At 39.7% G+C, this 21,469-nt stretch overlaps 1 protein-coding gene across 2 annotated transcripts in view; it reads right to left on the bottom strand.

Moving 5' to 3' along the window:
- CAMK4 (calcium/calmodulin dependent protein kinase IV) overlaps positions 1–21,469 on the bottom strand; it is a 141,902-nt gene that overhangs the window by 12,445 nt on the left and 107,988 nt on the right. For both annotated transcript variants that reach the window (XM_069964688.1, XM_069964689.1), the window contains exons 7-9: positions 15,761–15,835; positions 6,527–6,602; positions 2,448–2,574 (exon numbers count right to left, since the gene is read on the bottom strand). In XM_069964688.1, coding sequence (XP_069820789.1) covers positions 2,448–2,574; positions 6,527–6,602; positions 15,761–15,835 — 278 coding nt within the window. The remainder of the gene's footprint in view (positions 1–2,447; positions 2,575–6,526; positions 6,603–15,760; positions 15,836–21,469) is intronic.

Genomic DNA, 21,469 nt, shown 5'->3' with positions numbered 1-21,469 from the left:
GTGTTATGTTAACGCCCGTTCTTAAAATAATGTACCTGCCTATTATTTCCGGATGCTCTCCATCGAACAGTGTCCAGAAATAATAGCTGTTCACACAATGTAATGTGCGACGGCGGCCACACATTACATTGAAGTAAATAGCTAATTGATTTGCGGGCACACCCAACAGTGCCCGCAAGTTAATGTTAGAAGGTATCAGAGGTATCGGCTGCAGGAACGTCCTGAATGCAGCCCGGCGGCCGGCAGTTTAACAGCTGTTAAACATAATGTGAACATAGCTTGTATAAAATGGTCAAAATAAACAAACTGTATCCGATAGATGAAGTGATAGAGAATGGTCTTCAGCATATATGCTGCATAGATGAACCTTTTCATGTACTGCATGTGACAGACCAGCTTTCTGCCTCAGTATGACAGAAACCTCATATGACCTCATATCTCATGTCGAGCCCTCCAGGTATTGTCAGTCAGGCCGAGCTCTGACACCCTTGTCTGTCTGCTTCTGTTAGGGTAGGCTCACAGAGAGTATTGTGTTGGCAAAATATGTGGTATAAATTTGAGGTATACTCTCTGATATAAACCATATATTTCACTCTTTTGCTTCGGATTTGGAAGCAGATTACACAATTAATAGTGCTTGTAAAACTTCTGATAACACATTCCCTTAAAGGTAACCAATCACCTTGTTGTTTGTCCCAAAGCATGGTAAGTAGTCATGGGGCAAAGCTACAGCAACATGTAGTCAAGCTGCCTCCGCCCTTTTCCCAGCCATTTACACTTGACTGGCAGCCTGAGCTTTGGACTTTGCATTAAGTTCCCAGCACTCCCAGGCTGAGAAGAGGGCGGAGCTGCAGTGACATAGTCACACTGCCTCCGCCCTCTTCTCAGCCTGGGAGTGCTGGGAACTTAATGACTACTTACCGTGCGCTGGAACGTACAATTAAAGATTATGATTTTGAATTTGCTGACCTGCCGGAGACTGTCGGGCACTGCATCGGAGAACTGTGCCCAGCAGCTGTAAGGTATCGGGACCAACATAGTTTCCCTCCGGGAGGTCGTTGGCTCCCTTTAAGAAAACTACACACTGGTTATGCAGCAAAAGACAAGGTAAATTTGCTCCCCTATATATATCTAATTTCTAATTTCACAGAACAGTGAGTGCCAGCAAAATGGAAATCTGATCAATTCCCTAGTCATAAAGAGCAATGAAGAACTACTGCAGCAGCACTCCATTGCTAAATAAGATTCCTAACTATCATTAAGAACCTTGCACATTCATTTCCATTACAGGTCAAGTACTATAAGAAAAAAATAACTAAATATTTTAAGGGTTTTTCTACTAAAGTATATTCATGTACAGTATATTTGTGCACATCTATGTCCACCAGTGGCGTAGCTACCATGGAGGCAGGCCACGCAGCTGCTAAGGGGCCCGTGCGGGAGGGGGAGGCTCAGCCCCCCCCTGGCAGAGCGTTGCCTGACTCCATGGTGCAGCCAAAGCAACCCCCCTGGATGACGTGGCGCAGTTCTTCAGAGCGCACCACCACGTGGCTCCACAGCAGGTCTTTGAAGTGCCTCTCACAGCAAGGGGATGGCAATCAAAAAACACTCTTCCCTGTGAAAGCCATTCTGAGCATCGTCCCGGGGGGTATGATGTTCTTTGACCACCGTCCCCTTGCTATGAGACCCGATATGAAGAGGTAAGGGAGAGCAAGTGGTGCTGTGAGAGCCCCTCTGAGGAGCCGCGTCATCGGGTGGGGAGGAGGCATACGCCGCCTTCTAGACACTAGGATGCATGGGGCCCACACTGGGGACTGATGTCAACCCCAGTGCTGAAGGGTTGTGGAAGAAGCCAATGGAAATTTTGGTAGAAGAACTGTGTGGTGGTCCTACTATAAGTATAGAGTTGAAGTAGAGTTCAGTGTTATTTTAACAAGCAACTACAGAGCACCTACACTACAGAGCCGTCCTACTTGCGGAGCGATGTGGGCGGAGCGATGTGGCGCTTCAGAGGCTAAGCCCCGCCCAGTGGCGCAATAACAAGCTCATCAAAGTTCAGTTTTCTCATCAACCAGCACCATGATTAAACATGTGAAATAAGGTATGGATAGAGGAAAATTAGTGATTTAAACGTTTTTAAAGATGAAAAAATTAAAAATGGGGGTGACAGTGTCACTTTAAACCACAGTGTATATCAGCATCTACTCACTAGTCAATGTGTATGAATTTTGTGCTAGTTTTTCTTTTTCTTTAATGTATTTAATATTAGTTCCTGGATTGAACCAGAAGTAAGGATTGTAAATGTAAGGCTTACAACTTTAACAACATTTATAACTGCTGGTGGCATAGAAACGTCACAGATTATACAGTAAATCTGTCTAAAATGGAGGTGTACCCATGAAAAGGCTTCCTTGTCTAGAAGAATGAAAGTAGTGCAGGTTACTCACCAAGTCCTTGGCATTCAGTGACACGTCATCCCACCAGGGGGAGACAAAGTCATAATCACAGTTGAGAATTCTCTTGAACATATATTGGTCTCCACGTTCATCATAAAAAGGTTCAAAGCCACAAAGTCTGTAAGAGATTAATAAAACGGTTATTTTGTAGACCAGATCATACATTATCCCAGAGGAGTAGTTACTCTAGCAGCCTTATGTACACAGTCATCCCCCCTATCCAATAACTTGCCTAAGCATTAGGAACATCTTACTACCAATACAAGTGGACACTCTCTTTACAAATCACTGGTATAAATTAGGAAAACGAATGCTAGGCCCATTAAAGAGTCTTACACATTGCTGGAAAATAATAGCTGCTTTCCCAGAAGGAAGAGTTACTTATCTGTAAATAGCTTTTTGGGGTGCTGCCCCCCTTGTTATGGGTAATGGGGAAAAAACACAACAAAAACACACTACACATACACAATAACATTGGAAGCCTGTGGAAGAAATTGACGCAATTGCCTAACAAAAGGCCATATTTACAGCTGACTACGGGAACACAACTGAAGAACAATGGCAAGAGCCAGTTTTCGTTTCCTCTTTGTGTTTAAAAGGCCATAGCACTTGTATTTTTCCCCTACAGCCCTTATTTTTTGTGCCAATAATTTTACTTTGTAATGGCAGACTTAATTTTTGCATAAAATATTCTGCGAGACCAAAATAAAAATTATATGCGCGGTGAAATTGAAAAAAAAAACGCAATTCTTTTTATTTGGAAAAGCTTTGTTTTCACGACGTTCGTCCTATGGTAAAACTGATATGTTATTTAAGTCAGTACGATTAAAACGATATGTAACTTGCATAACTTTTATATTATTTGATGGCTTTTAAAAAAATAAAACCTTTTACAGAAAATAAACGTTCCTTAAAATCGCTCCATTCCCAGGCTTATAGCGCTTTTATCCTTTGGTCTATAGGAGCTGTGTGAGGGGTCATTTTTGCGCCATGATCTGTACTTTCTATCGGTACCTTGATTGGGTATATGCGACTTTTTGATCTTTTTATTACAATTTTTCTAGATTTGATGCAATGACCAATTTTGCACTTTGGCAGGTTTTTGCGCTTACACCCTTTTCCGTGTGAGATTAGGAATGGGATAATTTAATAGTTCGGGCGATACCAAATAGTTACGTATGCGGCGATACCAAACATGTTTATATATTTATTTATTTTTATTTATAAAATGGGAAAAGGGTGGTGATTAAGACTTATATTAGGGGAGGGGGCTTTTTATTAATAGAAACACTTTTTTTTTTTTTTTTTTTACTTGTACAGTAATTAGAAGTCCCCCTGGGGGACTTCTAATATAGATACATTGATCCCTCATAGGGATCAGTGTAGTATACTTTATACAACACCGATTAATGAGATCGGTGCTCAATTGGTCTGGTCTTCAGCAGACCAGATCAATAGAATACCGAGCCGGGATCAGCATCATTCTGACGCTGAGTCTCCGGGTGGTAAGATGAAGGGATCTCCCTTCAGTGATCGCATCGTGGGGGGGGGGGGGGGGGAGATCGCCCTACTAGACACCAGGGAAGGCTGTACAGAAGACTTTTAAATGCAGCCATGATGTTTGACTGCCGCATTTAACGGTCTTAATTAGTGCGAGCGGCAAGCGGCCACGCCCGCTAATAGCCATGGTCCCGGGCTGCAGATAGCAGTTGTCATTGCGGCAGTTTAGAGTGGGGTCGCGGCGTGGCCCCCCTCTGAACTCCCCTAGTGACGAGATGGCGTAAATGTTCGTTATACGTCTTTAAGCGGTTAAATTTAAAGAAAAAAACGTTTGACTTGTCACAGAGACTGTCTGGGTATGCAGATCAGTAAAATGATCCCCAAGAAGCATATAGGGAAAGGTTGTACAAACTGAATGCAAGAAACAGAAGGCATGTACAGTATGATACCGGATTTTATGTAAAGCCACAAACACCTTTAGCAGTCTCAATGTGTAATGTGTGAAGAGGTAGAATGAGAGGTGATGGAAGGAATCTGTGAAGAGTGCCACTCTGAAAATAGATGTCATTTTGTCTGCTCTCTTATGCCTTATTAACATGTCCCGTAAAGGTGTCCCTAACCACGGTTCAACTTAAAGCACATTCATTTATATTGGGCTATTCACAAAGTCCGTGTTAATTTTGATCCGTAATCCGTTCCGCAAAATAAAGGACATGTCCTAGTGCGGCTTGTGATTGTGGTGAGAATTATTAATAGAAGTCTATGGGATCTGTATTTTTTACGGATGTTACATCTGTGATGTACGTAAAAAACATGGACCAAATCTATGCAAACTAGTACTATTCACATTTTATGCAAACGGATACGGAAACCAAACCAGATGCAATTACGGATGCAAATACAGATGATTTGCCACGGATCACAGGGAAAAAAAATGGGAGGGCTTGCGGCCCAGAAAAATCGCTGAACGTATGAATGAGGCCTTATAGAGTTAACAGAGTCCAGCAGCTTTCTTCAATGACCGAAGTGCTTCTACATAAAAAGCGACCACATAAGCAGCAAAGCATGAAGCCAGCTCACATACACTATGCCTAAGGGGACATTCACACGTCTGCCAAATACTGTCCGTGCACAGACAGTATTCTACGATCTGGACCTCAGGGCTACCAGCATTATGATTCAATATGAATCCGGGAGCTCCGAAGTTTGTGCTACTGTACTGATAGAGCTGCGTGGCTGTGTCATTACAGTAGAACAAACTTTTAGGGTGCGTTCACACGTAACGGATCTGCAGCGGATTTCTCGCTGCAAATTCGCAGTGAGATCTGCTGCGGATCCCTGCCCTGTACACTCTATGGGCAGAAAAACTCGCATTGGGATGCATATCCCGCTGTGAGTATGTCTGCAGCCCGCCCCGTTACTCCCCTGTCGCCAAAGCGTATACTTCACCTGCTTCCCGCTCCGGCTTTCTTCAGGGCTCCCGGCGTCTTCACATCCCGCTAAGCCAATCAGTGTGCTGTGGCGGGGCAGCGCACTAATTGGCCGAGCGGAACGTGACGGAAACCCCCGAAGCAAGCCGGAGCGGGGACCAGGTGATGTATACGCTCCGGCAGTCGGGGGGTCAATGGGGCGGGCTGCTGACAAACTCACAGCGGGATGTGCATCCATAGAGTGTACAGGGCAGGGGTCCCCAGCGGATCTCCCTGCGAATTCACAGCGAGAAATCCGCTGCGGATCCGTTACGTGTGAACGCACTTTTAAACAGTTTTGGAACGCCTGGCATCATAATCAGTCATGATGCCGGGAGCCGGGAGCTCCAAGGTCCGTATTTTGCAGATGTGTAAATGCCCCCTTATGTTTACTTTTCTAATACAATTTAAGCTTTTCTTCTTACACTCAATGTAGTATATGGTGGTAGTTTGAAGGGGTAGTTCAGCAAAAAAAAAAAAAAAATTCTTTCAAATCAACTGGTTTCAGAGATTTGCAACTTATTTCTATGAAAAAATCTTAAGTCTTCCAGTACTGATCAGCAGCTATATGCCCTGCAGGATGTGGTGTATTCTCTCTAGTCTTTTCAATAGAAGCAAATTACAAATCTCTGGCACTTTCCGGCAACAGTTGATTGGAAAGAAAATCATATTTGCTGAACTACCCCTTTAATTTATAGACATTCATAATATAATAATACCTTCTCACAGACAATTAAGATTACTGTATGGAGGAGAGTGCTGTTCCCTACTATCCAAATCCTCGTGGCTGTGTCAGTACAGTAGCATGAACATTCAGACTAATTCAGAGCTTCTGGCATCAGAATAAATCATGATGCCAGGAGTTCAGCATTCTGTTTCTCAGCACATCATCCGTATATACAGACCGTGCATGGAATGTGTAAATGTCCCTTAACTGTGGTATCACAAAGTCACAGTACCAGTCTTGCAGTGGGATTGGAAGGGCATTGCATTGAGGATATAAAGTAACTGGAGTAAAGGAGAAGACGTTATTCACAATGATCCCATCCCTCTTTGTTACCATTCATAAAGGCAGAGATAATTTTAGTTGCGAGTACTTACAATATATAGGTGATTATACCCACTGACCACATGTCCACTTCAGGCCCATAGGCACACCCCCTGAGAATTTCTGGAGCTGAAATAAATAGCAGATAACATTAGAATTGTTTTTAATCAGATATTTGTTTCTGGATACGGTAATAAAAATCACATTTTGTTGTATATGTATTAAGTAATACTAAGTCACTGATTGGACATGCGACTAATGGAATATACTGCATTGTCATAAACATTGTATCTCCTATCACTGAACTGATTGAAACAGAGGGTGTGAAAACATATGGAGGAGACATGGAAAATTTGTGGAGGAGCAGAATTGTTGAATGTGTGAAAAGAAATGGTTTTTGGCCGGTAATATAATAATTATTTAGCTCTTAATGGGAAAAAAGCCAACAATAGCATTGTATTTAGCAATGATACCACACACGCTTTTTAAAGGAAAAGTCTGTCGAATTATAAAATCCTGCAGCCGACAGGGGCTAAATTGTTTATAAATTTTAACTTACCCCATGCCCGCGGTGAGTGGCGGGACCAGCTGCGGGACCCCCACCAGGTCAGGGATTTCCAGAGCGGACACGCCACGACCTGGACTGGTCGCTCAGCCAGTCAGTGACTAGGGCATGACCTCGCTCCAGTCACTGATTGGCTGAGCGGGCTGCCCATCAGCTGGGACAGGCCTTTTCCCCCAAGCCTTGATGTAAACACAACTCTGGGGGAAAATGCCTTCCAGCAGGGGTCCTGCTGCCGGTCCCGCTACTCACTTTGTGCACAAGGAGAGGTACGTTAGTACTTGTAATCAATTTCCCCCATGCCCCTGCCGGCTGCCTGTTTTTATAGATCGCCGGACTTCTCCTTTAAATAACATTAATCAGACCTAGTACAAAGGCATATACCTTAAGTCAGGGACTATCACCAAGTTGTCTGCAGCCGCCTAGGGCTGATAGTGACAAGTAGACAGGGACAGTGAGCAGGGACAAGTGCAGGGTCCACAGACTGTGTCTTTCCCATCCCTTCCCTGACCGTGTGAGAGGCGGTGCAAGCCTAGGGCATAGGTTCTCTAGGCCACGCCAATTTGACACGGCTGCAAGTTTAAAAGTTGTTTTTTAGGACAATAACTGCATCACCTACCGAACCGACCCCAGGACAGATCTTGGATTAAAAACAGCTATCCAAAGGTACAAGGGGTTTGGGGTGGGGGTGGGTGGTAGGTGTCAGACTGTGGGTACAGAGTCGCTTTAATAAAGCTAAATCATTTAAGTCACTAATATCCTATTTCTTCCCCAGTTTGGTCTTGCTCTGAAATATTCTTGACCATATGCATATATTGTCCTACATTTACTAATACTTATTCTTATAAATAAATACCTATACATCTTAAATTACTGTCAGCTGAACAATCATTTGGCCAACAGTGATCTCTCCCTTCCTTCCCATACACATGAATGTCTGCCATGGCCCAACGTTCATGTGTTTCCTATGGGAAGATAATGGGCAAGCAATCAACAGACTGCTACGGCACTAACTTTTACCTGTGGAAAATAAAGGATTGCGCAATGAAAATCCATCACTCCTGACCCCTATCTCCACTGATCTTCTGGTGGAGAGTCAGGAGGTCCCTCATACACCTTATACACTTCATTGGAAGCTCAGACATTTGGATCCTAAGTGACAACTGGGTGAATTCTTGAACATCCAACCTCTCTACCTGACATAAGCTTCAGCAAAATTATTTCTTAAATTTGCCAATTTGCAACCCATTGTAAAAATATGCCTGACTCATGCCATGATGCATATAATGAGCTTCTATCTTTTTGTTACTGTAAATGATCTACATAAGTGGTGTGACTAATGTTACCTTGCATTTCATTGTGTGGCACTTCTTGTTACCTAGTAGTTTGATTAGATGTCTCTTCCCTGCTGGTTTACAAAGCACTCAATGTGTGTAGGCGAAGCGCTATATAGGTAAATGTATATATAAACTTCAGTGATTCATCCATTTGGAGTTGACATCTAATGGGTCAGAATTATCTGATGAATATACGATGGCTCATTATATATTAAAAATCTGTGGTCTTATATTCTAGGCAGAAACGGGTCGCTAAGTAGCACAATAAATGCTGGAGCAGTAGTGGTCTCCGTGAATGTATTCGCTCTCATCCGTTACCAAGTATACAATGCTAATTGCTCACATATCTAATGTTTCCTTAGTCTCCCACTATGTCTTTGATCTTAAGTTGTTTTTAATCACGTATCCCCTTAGTGTTATACGAAGGCTTTGAAGTCTTTCTAAAGCAGAAGAATTATATTGATTTCTTCCATCTCTGCCAAAGTATATTTAGGCCATGTTCACACAATGTATATTTTTGTAAAAGTACGGCCGTTGTTGCCGATTGCAACAACAGCCGTGATTATTACGAAAATATACGTTACCTTGCCGTCTATGGAATCCCAGCCGGGTCACGGGACAGCTGGTCTCTTGCGAGGTCTGAACATAGCCTTAATTTGGAACAACTATGTTAAAAGTCATTGGGAATGATCATCGTATTTGGTTTAGAGATACATTATAATGACAATTTCATGTCGATCGGATATTTGGAAAAATATGTCACTACAAAAAACTTTTGACATGTCATTAGACATGCCAAAAGTTATTGATCACAGTGGGTCTCACTGCTGAGACCCACTCTGATTGAAAGATATAACCATGGAGACAGCATGCAGCAGCGCGATCCACTCCCCAGTCGGCTGCTCATTTCGTCGATATTTTCTCATAGACTTACATTGAAAAATATTGACGGAATGCACGGCTGTCTGGGAAGTGGATAACTTGCAATCTCCGCGATCTTTCCATGGCTATATCTTCCGATGAGGATGGTGAGATCCAGTGTGATCAATAACTTTTGACATGTCTGATGAAATGTAAAAAGTTCTTTTATATTTAAAAGAATGATGGTCAACCATTATTCTTTTGAATGCTCTTACTAGGCTTTGCTCCCACTAGCCAGAATCCTACATCCCACTGATGAGGGGCAAATACCCCGAAACAGCTGTCTGTGGATGGATACTGGCTTGGGTATTTCCCAAGTCCTGTCATTTTTGACTGTGGCTTCTTGGAAGGTGGTTTCCTTGACTGGAGACCCCCCTTGGCTTGGTGGTTCCTTCCTGGTAGAAAGTCTGGCTAGCTCACTGACGCTGAGAAACATGTGATGATGTCTCTGCAGTATTTTTGCATAAAAGTTATTTGTAGTGACAGGTATGCCTTAAGGGTTAGTTAGACACAAATCTTTATCGAGAACTTTCTTCTCAACGAGATTTTTAGCAGGCCGGTGTATATGATTCCAGATACCCCCTAGCAACAGACTAGTTTTAGTAATTTTACTGTGCCTGATGTGGTAGTTTGCAGTCTGTAACTAAGCAGTAAATGAGAGGAAGGTACTGATGTCTTTAAATGGCCATTGTCACAAAAATCTTTTGCTTGTCCTAGAGATATGTCAAAAGTTTTGATTGGCGAGGATCAAGCCAAGAAGCGCTCTGCTAAGTGCTTTATTTCCCGGCTTACTGGCTTTTTCCGTCTCACTGCAGGAAACAGCCTCCAATGTAAGTCTATGGAGACCATCTCCTGTAGAGAGAAGGTTGCCAGACCCCAACCGAGCAATCTTAATCAATCAAAACTTTTCACATGTCACACAGGGCACATGAAACTTTTTTTTTTTAAGTGACAGGGATTTGTTAATCTTTCCGAGCAGCTCTTAAACCACTCAAAATACTAAAATCCAGGGAGATTATAGTTATCTCAATATCTCATTTCCCCAACATCATGTCTAGAATGGTAGAGGAAACCGAGACTTGGGGTTGTTACCAATATACCCAAACCCCAAGTGGCTCTACAAGATTGAAGAGGACCTGTGGCCAGTCCAAAAGTTTTATTAATTATATCATTTTGTAGCCCCTGCGGCCCTGATTTAATGGCGTTTTTACTTTCTTGCCATGCTCCCCCGTTCCAGAGATATAGTTGCGGCTTTACGGTACCTATGTTACAACTCTCAGTATAAAGTTGTTGGGTGGATGAGGAAAATCCTAAACTTTGTCTTGATATTGTAAGTATATTTGTGCATATACTCCCGCTTAGCTTGTCACATTGCTAAACCAGCATATACTGAGGTATACTGAAAGTCCAAGAGGTAAACCTGTTGTGTTTACTATACCCAGTCACATGTCAAGGAAGTAAAGGTTTTGGTTATATGGCATCTCCACTAGAGATGAGTGAGTACTAAAATGCTTGGGTGCTTGATACTCGAGACGAATATTTCCCGATGCTCGGGTGCTCGTTTCGAGTAACGAACCCCATTGAAGTCAATGGGAAACTTGAGCATTTTTGCAGGGGACCAAAGCTCTGCAGGGATGATTGCGTGAAAACCTGAAAACCTCAGAAAATTATGGAAACAACACGGAAATGGACAGGAAACAGCAGGGGCAGCATGCACAGCAGAATAGGTATAGCTGAACTACAGATCCCAGAATGTGAAGAGTGGTGCTGTCTCTGAAAGAAGACCATGTTTTTGTAGCGCTGGATAACCTCTTTAAGGGGTAGGGGTAGGGGTCACTTACATCCTCTCTATAGGTTGGATACATTGAACACTACCATAATGAACAGCCAGAGATTCCATTGTAATTTATTATTTTTTAGTTTTTTTGAGGTCACCACATAGAGTGTACAGCGTGCATTCTAGATGTGTTTGTCTAAAGCTAAAAAAAATCACATTGTAATTGGCCTCAATATGACATAGGCATTGTAGTTATGAGTATTTTATTCTCATTAGAAACTCCACTCCTGTGTACAATATTGTATGTTCTGTTTTATTTACCAAAGAGAATGAAATATTGAATTAGTAAGGGCTTAACAAAATTAGAGGGGCATTTGGTTTGACAGGAATAAATAATTCAAACCAGGAAACAGATGCGTAATAAGCAGCCGTAGCCTCACTTGTGCATGAAAATCGAGTCTGTTTGTCAGAAATTAGGCAGTGTGTAGAACAAAGTGGAATTCTCCAAAGGATGGCTCTGCAATAACATGGACTAAAAAGTAGTCTGCTTTATTCATCAGTGTAAATAGGCTTTATTATTAGTAAAATGCATGTGTTTGTGGCAAAAATAATTTTTGGCATTGGGTTTTTATTAAAGATTTACAACCATTCGACCTCTGCAGCTTCTATGCATCTCAGTATATCGCATGTCGCAGAATGCTGTTTACTTTGGGAACCACTGGGGGCTTTGATTTTAGTTTAATGTATATAATTTTGTTAGCTGTTTTAATTACAAAAGTTCAACCATCTGGCTTGTTTAGCATCTAGGTAAATAGCAAGCTGTACAATGCCTTACATACTGAAATTTATCATACATGTCATCCAATGCTTTGATCTCCTGCCATTAATGCCTTCTCCTGAGCGATCATCAAAATTCAGTTAAAGCTAAGCTAAAATGATCACTCCGGAGGAGGCAGGGGTGACAGATGACTAGGCCAACAGACGAGCTCTATCATGGATGTCAATGTGTATAGCACTCTGCAGCTTGCTATGCACTGCGATACAAAGGAGCCATGGAGGCCAAATGGCCATAAATTTTTAGTAAAGCCCATCTCATTTTTTTTTTTTTTTTGCTAAAAATACATGCATTTATATTAATATTAAGAACCCAAAGGCATCCACAAATAAAAACAAAAAAAAACACTGATATGTGCTTTTAGTAAATAACCTGAAGTAGTATAATCAAGTCGAGTGCCAAAAGCAAATAATAACATTTTTCTTTAGCAGTTTTGCTTTACAGCACTCCTGAAACTCCTAAAATGCCCTGTTGTATCTAAACTTGGAAAATTAGATTGCTACCAGGAACTGGAGTGAGCAATTCTATTTAACACTAGGAAACCAGTACAAAACAAACAAGTCATTGGAAATTATGTAAGTAATTTCCCTTATTATGTGCCAATAGACTTTAGTTGCCCTTTTATATGTCTTTTTGATACATGTTTAGCCCAAAAAAACTTTAGTATGCCTTTTTCTTAACCGTATTACTGATCATGAAAACAGTTGATCTTAACTAATTTTGGGTTGCTGAAATCGGAAATGATGTTCAAATTTTGAAAATGGCTCTAATTTTCAAGACCTAGACGTACTTTCTATATATTTCACAGCCTGTGATACAACACTGGGAAAAGTTTGCATCATCAGTATTGCATCATCAACTGGTTTATTGCATCATCTTAGAATGACCAATATGGAAAAAAAGGTATCAGGGTAAGGCTAGGTTCACACTGCCTTTTTGAAATCCGTTTTTTTTGCAAAAAACGGATGAAAAAAATGTATGCATTTGTGTGCATCCGTTCTTCCATTGACTTCTATTATAAAAAAAATGGATCAAAACGGATCCGTTTTTTTTACGGACACAAAAGTAGTGTCAGCTATGTTTTTGTGTCCGTTAAAAAAACGGATCCGTTTTTTTTTTTACAATGGAAGTCAATGGAAAAATGTATCAAAACAGATGCACACAAATGCATCCGTTTTTTTTCATCCGTTTTTTGCAAAAAAAAGATGAAAAAAACGGATTGCAAAAACGCAGTGTGGACCTAGCCTCAATGGAACCCATCAATGCTTGCAGGTTACTGTTGGACAGTTATCAGAGACAATCCCATGTATGAATACAAAAGACAGGTGTAAATGCACCGAGAAGCCATTGAATAAGGACCTACATTCCAGAGTTCAATAAAAATAATTAATTTGTAAAAATTCTTAGATATGCCGGCAAATTGTAGTTGATTTCAGATAGAACTAAGTTTCCTATGAATATATTTAAAAAGTTTATGAACAGTAAACAGTTAACAGTTTCCTTATGATTGCAGAAGTAATAAATACTGTATGTCGGCTATTATACTGTATTCTATACAATTCACAAAACAGTAACATGAGAACTCTTCCATATCATAGAAACTAGAGCCAATTCACATTTTTCCTTGTGATATTTGAATTCAGCACATAAAAATCATTAAGAAATGGCTAATTTTATTTCGGAACCAAACAACTTTTGAAAATTTGTTGACCAGTGAATTAGAGATGATTGAATACGATTCGATCGAGATGGTATTCGATCGAATATTGCAGTGTTCAAAAAACGACCGAATGAGAAATCGTTGATAGCTTTATAAGACCTGGACCTATTTTTATCGTTGCTCGTTCGCAAAACATTCGCAAATCGTTCGCTTTGAATAAGTCATCGTTCGGTCGTTCGCAATAGATACGAACACAATAGCGAATAAATAGCGAAGAAAAAACTATCGCAATTACGATCATAAGTAACGATTATCGTTCCATGGAAATGAGTGAACGTTTTCAGGTCTTTCGCAATAGCGGTCGTTTGAGATCGTTAATCGTTAACGATTATGCAAACGATAATCGTCCGGTGGAATAGGGCCCTAAGATACAGCGAAAAAGTCATCTCTGAATCCAAAGCACTTCTCAGTGCTGAGACATAGATGATATAACAGCAGCATCAGCATCAGCAGGTGTATTCATTCCAGCACCCTGTGTGTACAAGTGACTTATAGTGTCCCTGTTTGATGGATGCATTTTGAAGTCAATGGAAACAGATCAAAACGGATGCACACAAATGCACCCATTATGTTTGCAAAAAAAAGACAAAAAAATCATATTGTGAACTCAACCTAACATAGTAAAACCTTTCCAAAAGACCACCATAGAAGACTACTTTCAATGCAATTTTGGGTGGTCTTCTCAAAGAGGTTGCACTGTATACTTTTTATTTAAAACAACAGAAGTCAATGGATATAGAGTTGCATACTTCGGTGGAACAGTACAATGAATAAGACGTGAAAAAAAACACAACAGAAAAAAACTTTTTCTTTTAAATTACATTGTAAAGTATGTTTGTAATCCAGAAACTCTGGACTATATTGGGCATCCAGATTAAAAAAAAAAGGTTTTAAGTATGTCGTATACAAAGATTTATATATAATGCTATAATCCTGTCATTTCTATGTTAAACAAATTACAAAGAATTTATTTTTTTCTTTCCCCACGTAAAAATATTCATCTGTGAGTTGTAAATGTTGACCTTTCAGTTCCGGACGGCTCTGCCCAGGCTAATCTGAGAGGGTATTATTTGTATATATTCATTAGACTACTATTCTGCCATCTGTTGTCACTGTAAAACCTGAGCGTATTCTTTGGGGGGATATCAGCAGTGAAGTACAGAGTAAGCACAGCAACACAAAGCAGAATAAACTGCCTCCAATGTCATCATTCGGCTTCGTAATAAACGTGGTAGATCACGAGTAATTTAATATTGCCGGCTGATTAAATAATTGTCAGCCTTAGTAAGTTATGGATCTCAATTAAAAAGAAGCCCCGAGCTAGTTCACATATTACATTATTTTTTAGGAATATTACGCCTCATGAATCTGAAGTGTCCAAAAAGTCACTCTGCATTCTGATTAGTCGCTATGAGCAACCAAGAGACTTCAGATGAAAGAACTTTTGATAAATGAGACCAACTGGAGGTTGCAATATTGCAGTTTGCCCTGCCTGCCCATCAGATGAATGGGGTATACTGGGCTGTTGTACGACAGGGAGAAGGGCCAACTCTGTGCCTTCTCCCTGGCATATGCCTCGGTCGCAGTGTTATGTCACTTTGTTTTTTGTGGCTGATTTGGAGATATCCTCCTGAATACTATGAGCGCATAATGGAAAGGACTCTGAGCATTGCACACTAGTTTTCTTCTATATGTGCATGTGCTCAGTAGTCCTGGATATTCATGAGCACCAATTACCTCTGCCCACTGGCTGCTGATTGGCAGTTGTCTATCTATACTGTGTATATATATGTAAATCAGCAGCTGGAGGGTGGAGAGAATACCATGGCCCAACAAAAGCCCATTGTCCTGCATATAAGGAGAATGGCTGAACTGAATGATGTAAGTAATATATTATTTTGTTCAGCATTTCTGTCACTAGTTTTTGCTGCTCTCATGTAAGGCAGCATAAACCTAGTGACAGATTCCTTTTAAAGTTTGAGTCCTACCACAGACATCAAGTTCATGGAAAACACATCTGTACTAGACAGACTGTGGAATCAGTGGCAATTTTGAGGTTATTTCTATAAGATTTTCCTCTATACCACATAGTGTGAAACAGCAAAAGGCTACAAATAATAATGTGTTTTACTCACCACAGTAGCCAGGGGTTCCACACACAGTCTTCATTGTCACCTGGTCATCAACAATTTTGGACAGTCCAAAGTCAGCTGAAAAATAATAATAAGATTACTTTCAAACGTGTTCGCTAGAGATGAGCGGATCTTTAAAAAATATGGTTTGCAATTTTTTGACTGAGGGACAGTGCCATGGGAAGTGATTGGCTGAGCGGGATGTCTCTCTGGAGACACAAGAGTGACAAGTCGCTCAGCCAATCCCTAGCCAGAAAGCTGTCCCTTCTCAGTCAGTGATTGATTGAGTGGGCTGTCACTCTACGCTCAGCCAATCACTGACTGACTGAGAAGAAACAACACCACAGTCAGTGATTGGTTGAGCGACCTGTCACTGAGTGTCAACCCACTCAGCCAATCACTGTCTGAGGCACTGTCCCTTGATCTGTGATTGGCTAAGCAGGCTGAAGGTGGCTGAAGATACTGGAAGAGGACACGGGAAGTGCACACCATTTTTTTTTTTTAAAGAATTTTTAAACTGAAGCTTTGCTTTGTCAACTAAGTGAATTTTTGCAAACTTTGCAACCAGTGGCATAGCTGCCATAGAGGGAGGGTAGACAGTTGCTATGGGGCCCCATGCAAGAGGGGGGCACAGGGGAGAAGGTAAGAGCGTGTGTCCTTCTGCTTAACCCCTTATGTATGGCAGTGTGTAAGTGACCCAATGTTTACTTACATGCTGCAACACAAAAAAAGGGTTAACTGCACTGACTGCACCTGCACCTCTGTTCTTTAGCTGGCAATCAAGTAGGAAAGGAAAATGTGCAGAGCTCTGTACAGGGGTCAGGGGTTATCAGTGCACCAGCAGTAAAGCATATATAGATAGATAGATAGATAGATAGATAGATAGATAGATAGATAGATAGATAGGAGATAGATAGATAGATAGATAGATAGATAGATAGATTAGATAGATAGATATGCACAGTGCTTTGTGTTGTGTGTAGGGGAGGGGGGTGCCTTAAAATTTTTTGCTATGGGACCCTGTGAATCCTACCTACGCCCCTGTTTGCAGCTAAAACTATATTAATGTACAGAGATAATCCTTTCTATTGCAAGAACTATAGAGAAATACAGTATAGTGACTATAGAATAGTAAAATAAGAAATAGTAAAATTTAAACCATTAAAAGTATAAAAAAAAACAAGTACATTTGTTGTAGTAAAACACCATGCCTTTCTCTATCTACATACTATACATAGACATTACATAAGCCCAGAAGAAAATCTGTTACCCTGCAAGTAAACTGTTCAAGCATCAACTGTAAAAGATATGTTCAAGCAGGATACATGTAAGTCTACAACTATATCATACAATTATTCTTAGAATATAGGCAACTTTGTTTACTGACAACTGGCTTAATTCTATTATTTCCAACTTTAGACACAGATTTACAAAATGGTCTACTTCCAAATGGTCATATAGCAGCCATATGTTGTGATGAGCAAACACCCCGATCTTCGGTTCAGATCACGAACATTCACGATCAAATCACGAATGTACAGTAGAGGCATACGTAGCGTGCGTAGGTCTATGTATATGAGTATAGATTATCAGGTGCAAAGCGCACAATACATAATAGCGGAGCAATTATGTGGTGCGTAGCATTAGCGTATCTTTTATTCGCCCATACGTATATACTGGCAATCACTGGCACACAGCAGAGCTAGACAAAAAGATTCATAAAAACAATAAAAAAATTTATATATATATATATATATATATATATATTTTTTTTTTTTATTGTTTTTATGAATCTTTTTATATATATATAAATTAGCCCTAAAAAGGACTGTTGGGTTAAAAAAAAATTTCCACAGAGGATGCCTGGTCACTACAGGTTAAGAAACGTTCTGTCACCCTCCCTACATTGACAATTTCACAACGTTCTAAGCCCTACTCGGTCATCTTTCCCTCCCTACACTGACTAACTACCACTGTGCTTATCGCTACCTAACTAAATTCAGATGCTGTCCCTGCTTGTGTCACGCTCCCTACTGAACGGCACAAGAATATGGAAAGAAAAAATTAAATAAAATATAAGCTTCGCCTACCAAGGTATTATTGGAAGTTATTTTTAATAACAGATTGAACAGATTGAAGGTGCCACCCACTGACAGAGAGTACAGCTGCTTGTGTCCCTGGTATTAGTTAATTATTAGGCAAGCATCCCAACATCTATCGCTTTAAGTCTCATTGATAAAAACTATTTAGACACGTGTCAATTACAGTATTACTTGCATAAGGCAAATTAACAGATTAATTTGAAATGTTTGCAAATTTTGCACCTTTTTTAAGTTCCAAATGCAAAAATACACATGGGCAGAAAAAGCTGAATTAATTCTACGTGGAAAACCCATTACCATATAGTATGTGATATTATAGGCGGTATCCAGACTTAGAAAAACATGGTCCTTCAGAAGCAGCACCATTCTTGTCCATGTAATTCAACATATAACCTGAACACAGAAGTGGTGCTGCTTTTGCAAGAAAGTAGCTGTGCTCTTTTTTTAAACCTGGATAACTCAGTACACAAATTGTACGGTGGAGTCCAAGCCTGCAGTCTCGAATACCAATATAGAAAAAGCAAAAACTTTTTTTTTTTTTTTTTTTTTTAATAAATGAACTAGAATGTTGCATCTGTTCTCAGCCATTCACTACAGTTATCCATATATCACAAAGTATTCTAATTTCTTTAGAAGCACATGCCTATAATTATACATATTTCCTGTTCTGCTAGGATATAATACTTTTGACTTTCAGATTCAATTCAGTAGGTTCGAGAAAAAAACTATTTGCAAAGAAAAAAAAACGGAAGGGTAATTTACAGGAATCAATGCACATGGAACCTGTGGCCAGTGGGATTACTTTTTTTTTTTCATTCTGTATTAAAAATATTAAAATAAAGTTTTGGGTTATGTGCAGGTCTGGAAAATTAAAGAAACTCTGTCAGTAGGTTTATACTGTCCTATCTCAGGTTAGCTTAAACTAGTGACAGAGAAGCTAAACAGAATGATGTATCACTTACATTGTTTCATGCAGCTGATCCAGAGATATCCTCCTGAATAACATGGACAATAAGTAGTCCTCTCCATTATGTGCATGAGCATGAGCTGATGCTGACTCAGTAAACAACAGATCTGGTCTGCAGCAGACCAGACCAATACAGCACTGATCTAATCGATCAGTGCTGTATTATATACATTGCATACATATTGTATGCATAGCATTGATCTCTTAAATGTGAAGTCACCCAGGGGGACTAAAACTTAAAGTATAAAAAATAAAAATTAAGTGTTTTCATTAATTAAAAAAATCCCCTCCCCTAATAAAAGTTTAAATTAACCCCCTTTTCCCATTTTATAAATAAAAATAAATAAACAAACATATTTGGTATCGCCGCGTGCATAATCACCCGAACTATTAAATGATCAAACAGCGTAAGTGCAAAAACCTGCCAGTGGAAAATTGATGATTTTTTTTTTACATTAAATCTAGAAAAATTGTAATAAAAAGTGATCAAAAAGTCACATATATGCAAACAAGGAACCAATAGAAAGAACAGATCATGGTGCAAAAAAATCACACCTCACACAGCCCCATAGACCAAAGGATAAAAGTGTTATATATGGATGGTAAGAGCAATTTTAAACACATTTTTTTAAAAAAGGTTTAATTTTTTTTAAAAAGTCAGATAAAATAAAAGTTATACAAATAACATATCGTTATAATCGTAATCGTCTCTATTTACCAGTTTGTTTGTTTTTTTATTAAACACCCTAAACTGGGACCATTTCTTTCAGATACCTCCAGCAATTTGGCATTGGGAGGTTGATGGTCACAGGACAATTATCACAGTGGAGCTTCCCCGATTATCATTTTTAAGCTATTCAGATTAATTTTAATTACGATGGCAGCCATTCTCTTCATTGGAAATTACTACTTCAGTCATTTATACCCAGCAATTAACTCTAGAAGCAGCCTGTATTAACTAAATACCATGCAAAGTCCTAGTATGCACATATACTGAAAAGAATACACCATTTCATGCAGGACATCCAGCAGCTGATAAGTACTGGAAGACTTGACATTTTTAAATAGAAGTAAATCACAAATCTAGATAACTTTCTGAAACCAGTTGATTTGAAAGAAAAAGATTTTCCCTGGTGACCTTTAAATATAAGGGTAATTCTAACTTTTTGGTCATGCTGTGAAAATGTATATATGGAAATTGCATTCTAACTTTAGTGAAGTGCCATAGACTGTATTTAACCAGGCTGTGTTTTACTGTGAGCTGTTCCCTGAAGAGCACAGAGGAGGCATGAGGAGGCGTTTGATGGATACTCCGAGCCTGTACATTCCACAGCTTCATCTCAATCAATGAAAAGAATTGTAGATGTGAGAGGCTCTTGAAAAGAGTAGGCTGCAAATGAACTTTTAGAGAATGAGAACTATCAGATATATACAAGTATAAGAGGAAAAGCGGGGGGACTGTGCAAACTTTTTCTGCACAGATCTGTATTTAAAGGGGTCCTTTTTCTTTCAAATCATCTGGTTTCAGAAAGTTATATAGATTTGTAATTTATTTCTATTTAAAAATCCAGTACTTATCAGCTGCTGTATGTCCTGCAGGAAGTGGTGTATTCTTTTTAGTCCAACACAGAGCTCTCTGCTGCCACCTCTGTCCGAGACAGGAACTGTCCACATCAGTAGCAAATCCCCATAGAAAACAAATTCTGCTCTGGACAATTCCTGTCATAAAAAGAGGTGGCAGCAGTAAGGTGTCATTCTGGAAAGAATGCACCACTTCCTGCAGGGCATACAACAGCTGATAAGTACTGTAAGGTTTGTGATATTATTTATTTGTAAATGATATATAAAATGTTTTCCTTTAAAGCATTATCTAATTCAAAATGCCCATGTTATCTACCTGGATCTGCCAGTCAACGGCATTAGGCGTAGACCAGTCTGTGGAAATATAAGTTTTATGTGTTTACTAGATATCAATTTCCTTAAAAGGGTTACTCTGGAGAAAAAATATTGTTTTTAAACCAATTCATGTGAGAAAGTTATACAGATTTTTTAATTTTTACTTCTATTTATAAAAATTCAATTTTACCAGTACTTATCAGCTACTGTATGTCCTACAGGAAATGGTCCTTTCCCGTCTGACACACGGCTCTTTGCTGCCACCTCTGTCCATGACAGGAACTGTGCAGAGCAGGAGAGAATTTCTACAGGGAACTGCTAATGCTCTGGAAAGTTCCTTTCATGGCAGCAGACAGCACTGTCTCAGACTGGAAAGAATACCCCACTTCCTGCAGGACATACAGCAGCTGATAAGTACTAGACGACACAAATTTTTTTTAAATACAAATTTACAAATCTTTTTGACACCAGTTAATTTAGCATTCCCCCCCCAGTTGAAATATGAAAATATTATAACCTTAGGCCACTAGATTCACATCTACATTTTTATATTTACAAATAAACATCAGAAGTGACTGAGAAATTCTTTCTAAAATCTCCATGTGAATTTTAATTTTTAGCCAGCTGCCAGCTTATGTCCTTGGTTGACCATATACTGGCGTAGATTGACTATGCTTTCGGAGCAGTTCATTTGGCCGCCTATAGCAATACAGGCAAATAGTCGCTGGGGAGTCACGCTGTTTACCC

This window comes from Dendropsophus ebraccatus, chromosome 3 (assembly GCF_027789765.1).
Source record: "Dendropsophus ebraccatus isolate aDenEbr1 chromosome 3, aDenEbr1.pat, whole genome shotgun sequence".
In the NCBI taxonomy this organism is placed as follows: Eukaryota; Metazoa; Chordata; class Amphibia; order Anura; family Hylidae; genus Dendropsophus; species Dendropsophus ebraccatus.
This window is presented reverse-complemented; position numbering and strand designations above follow the sequence as displayed.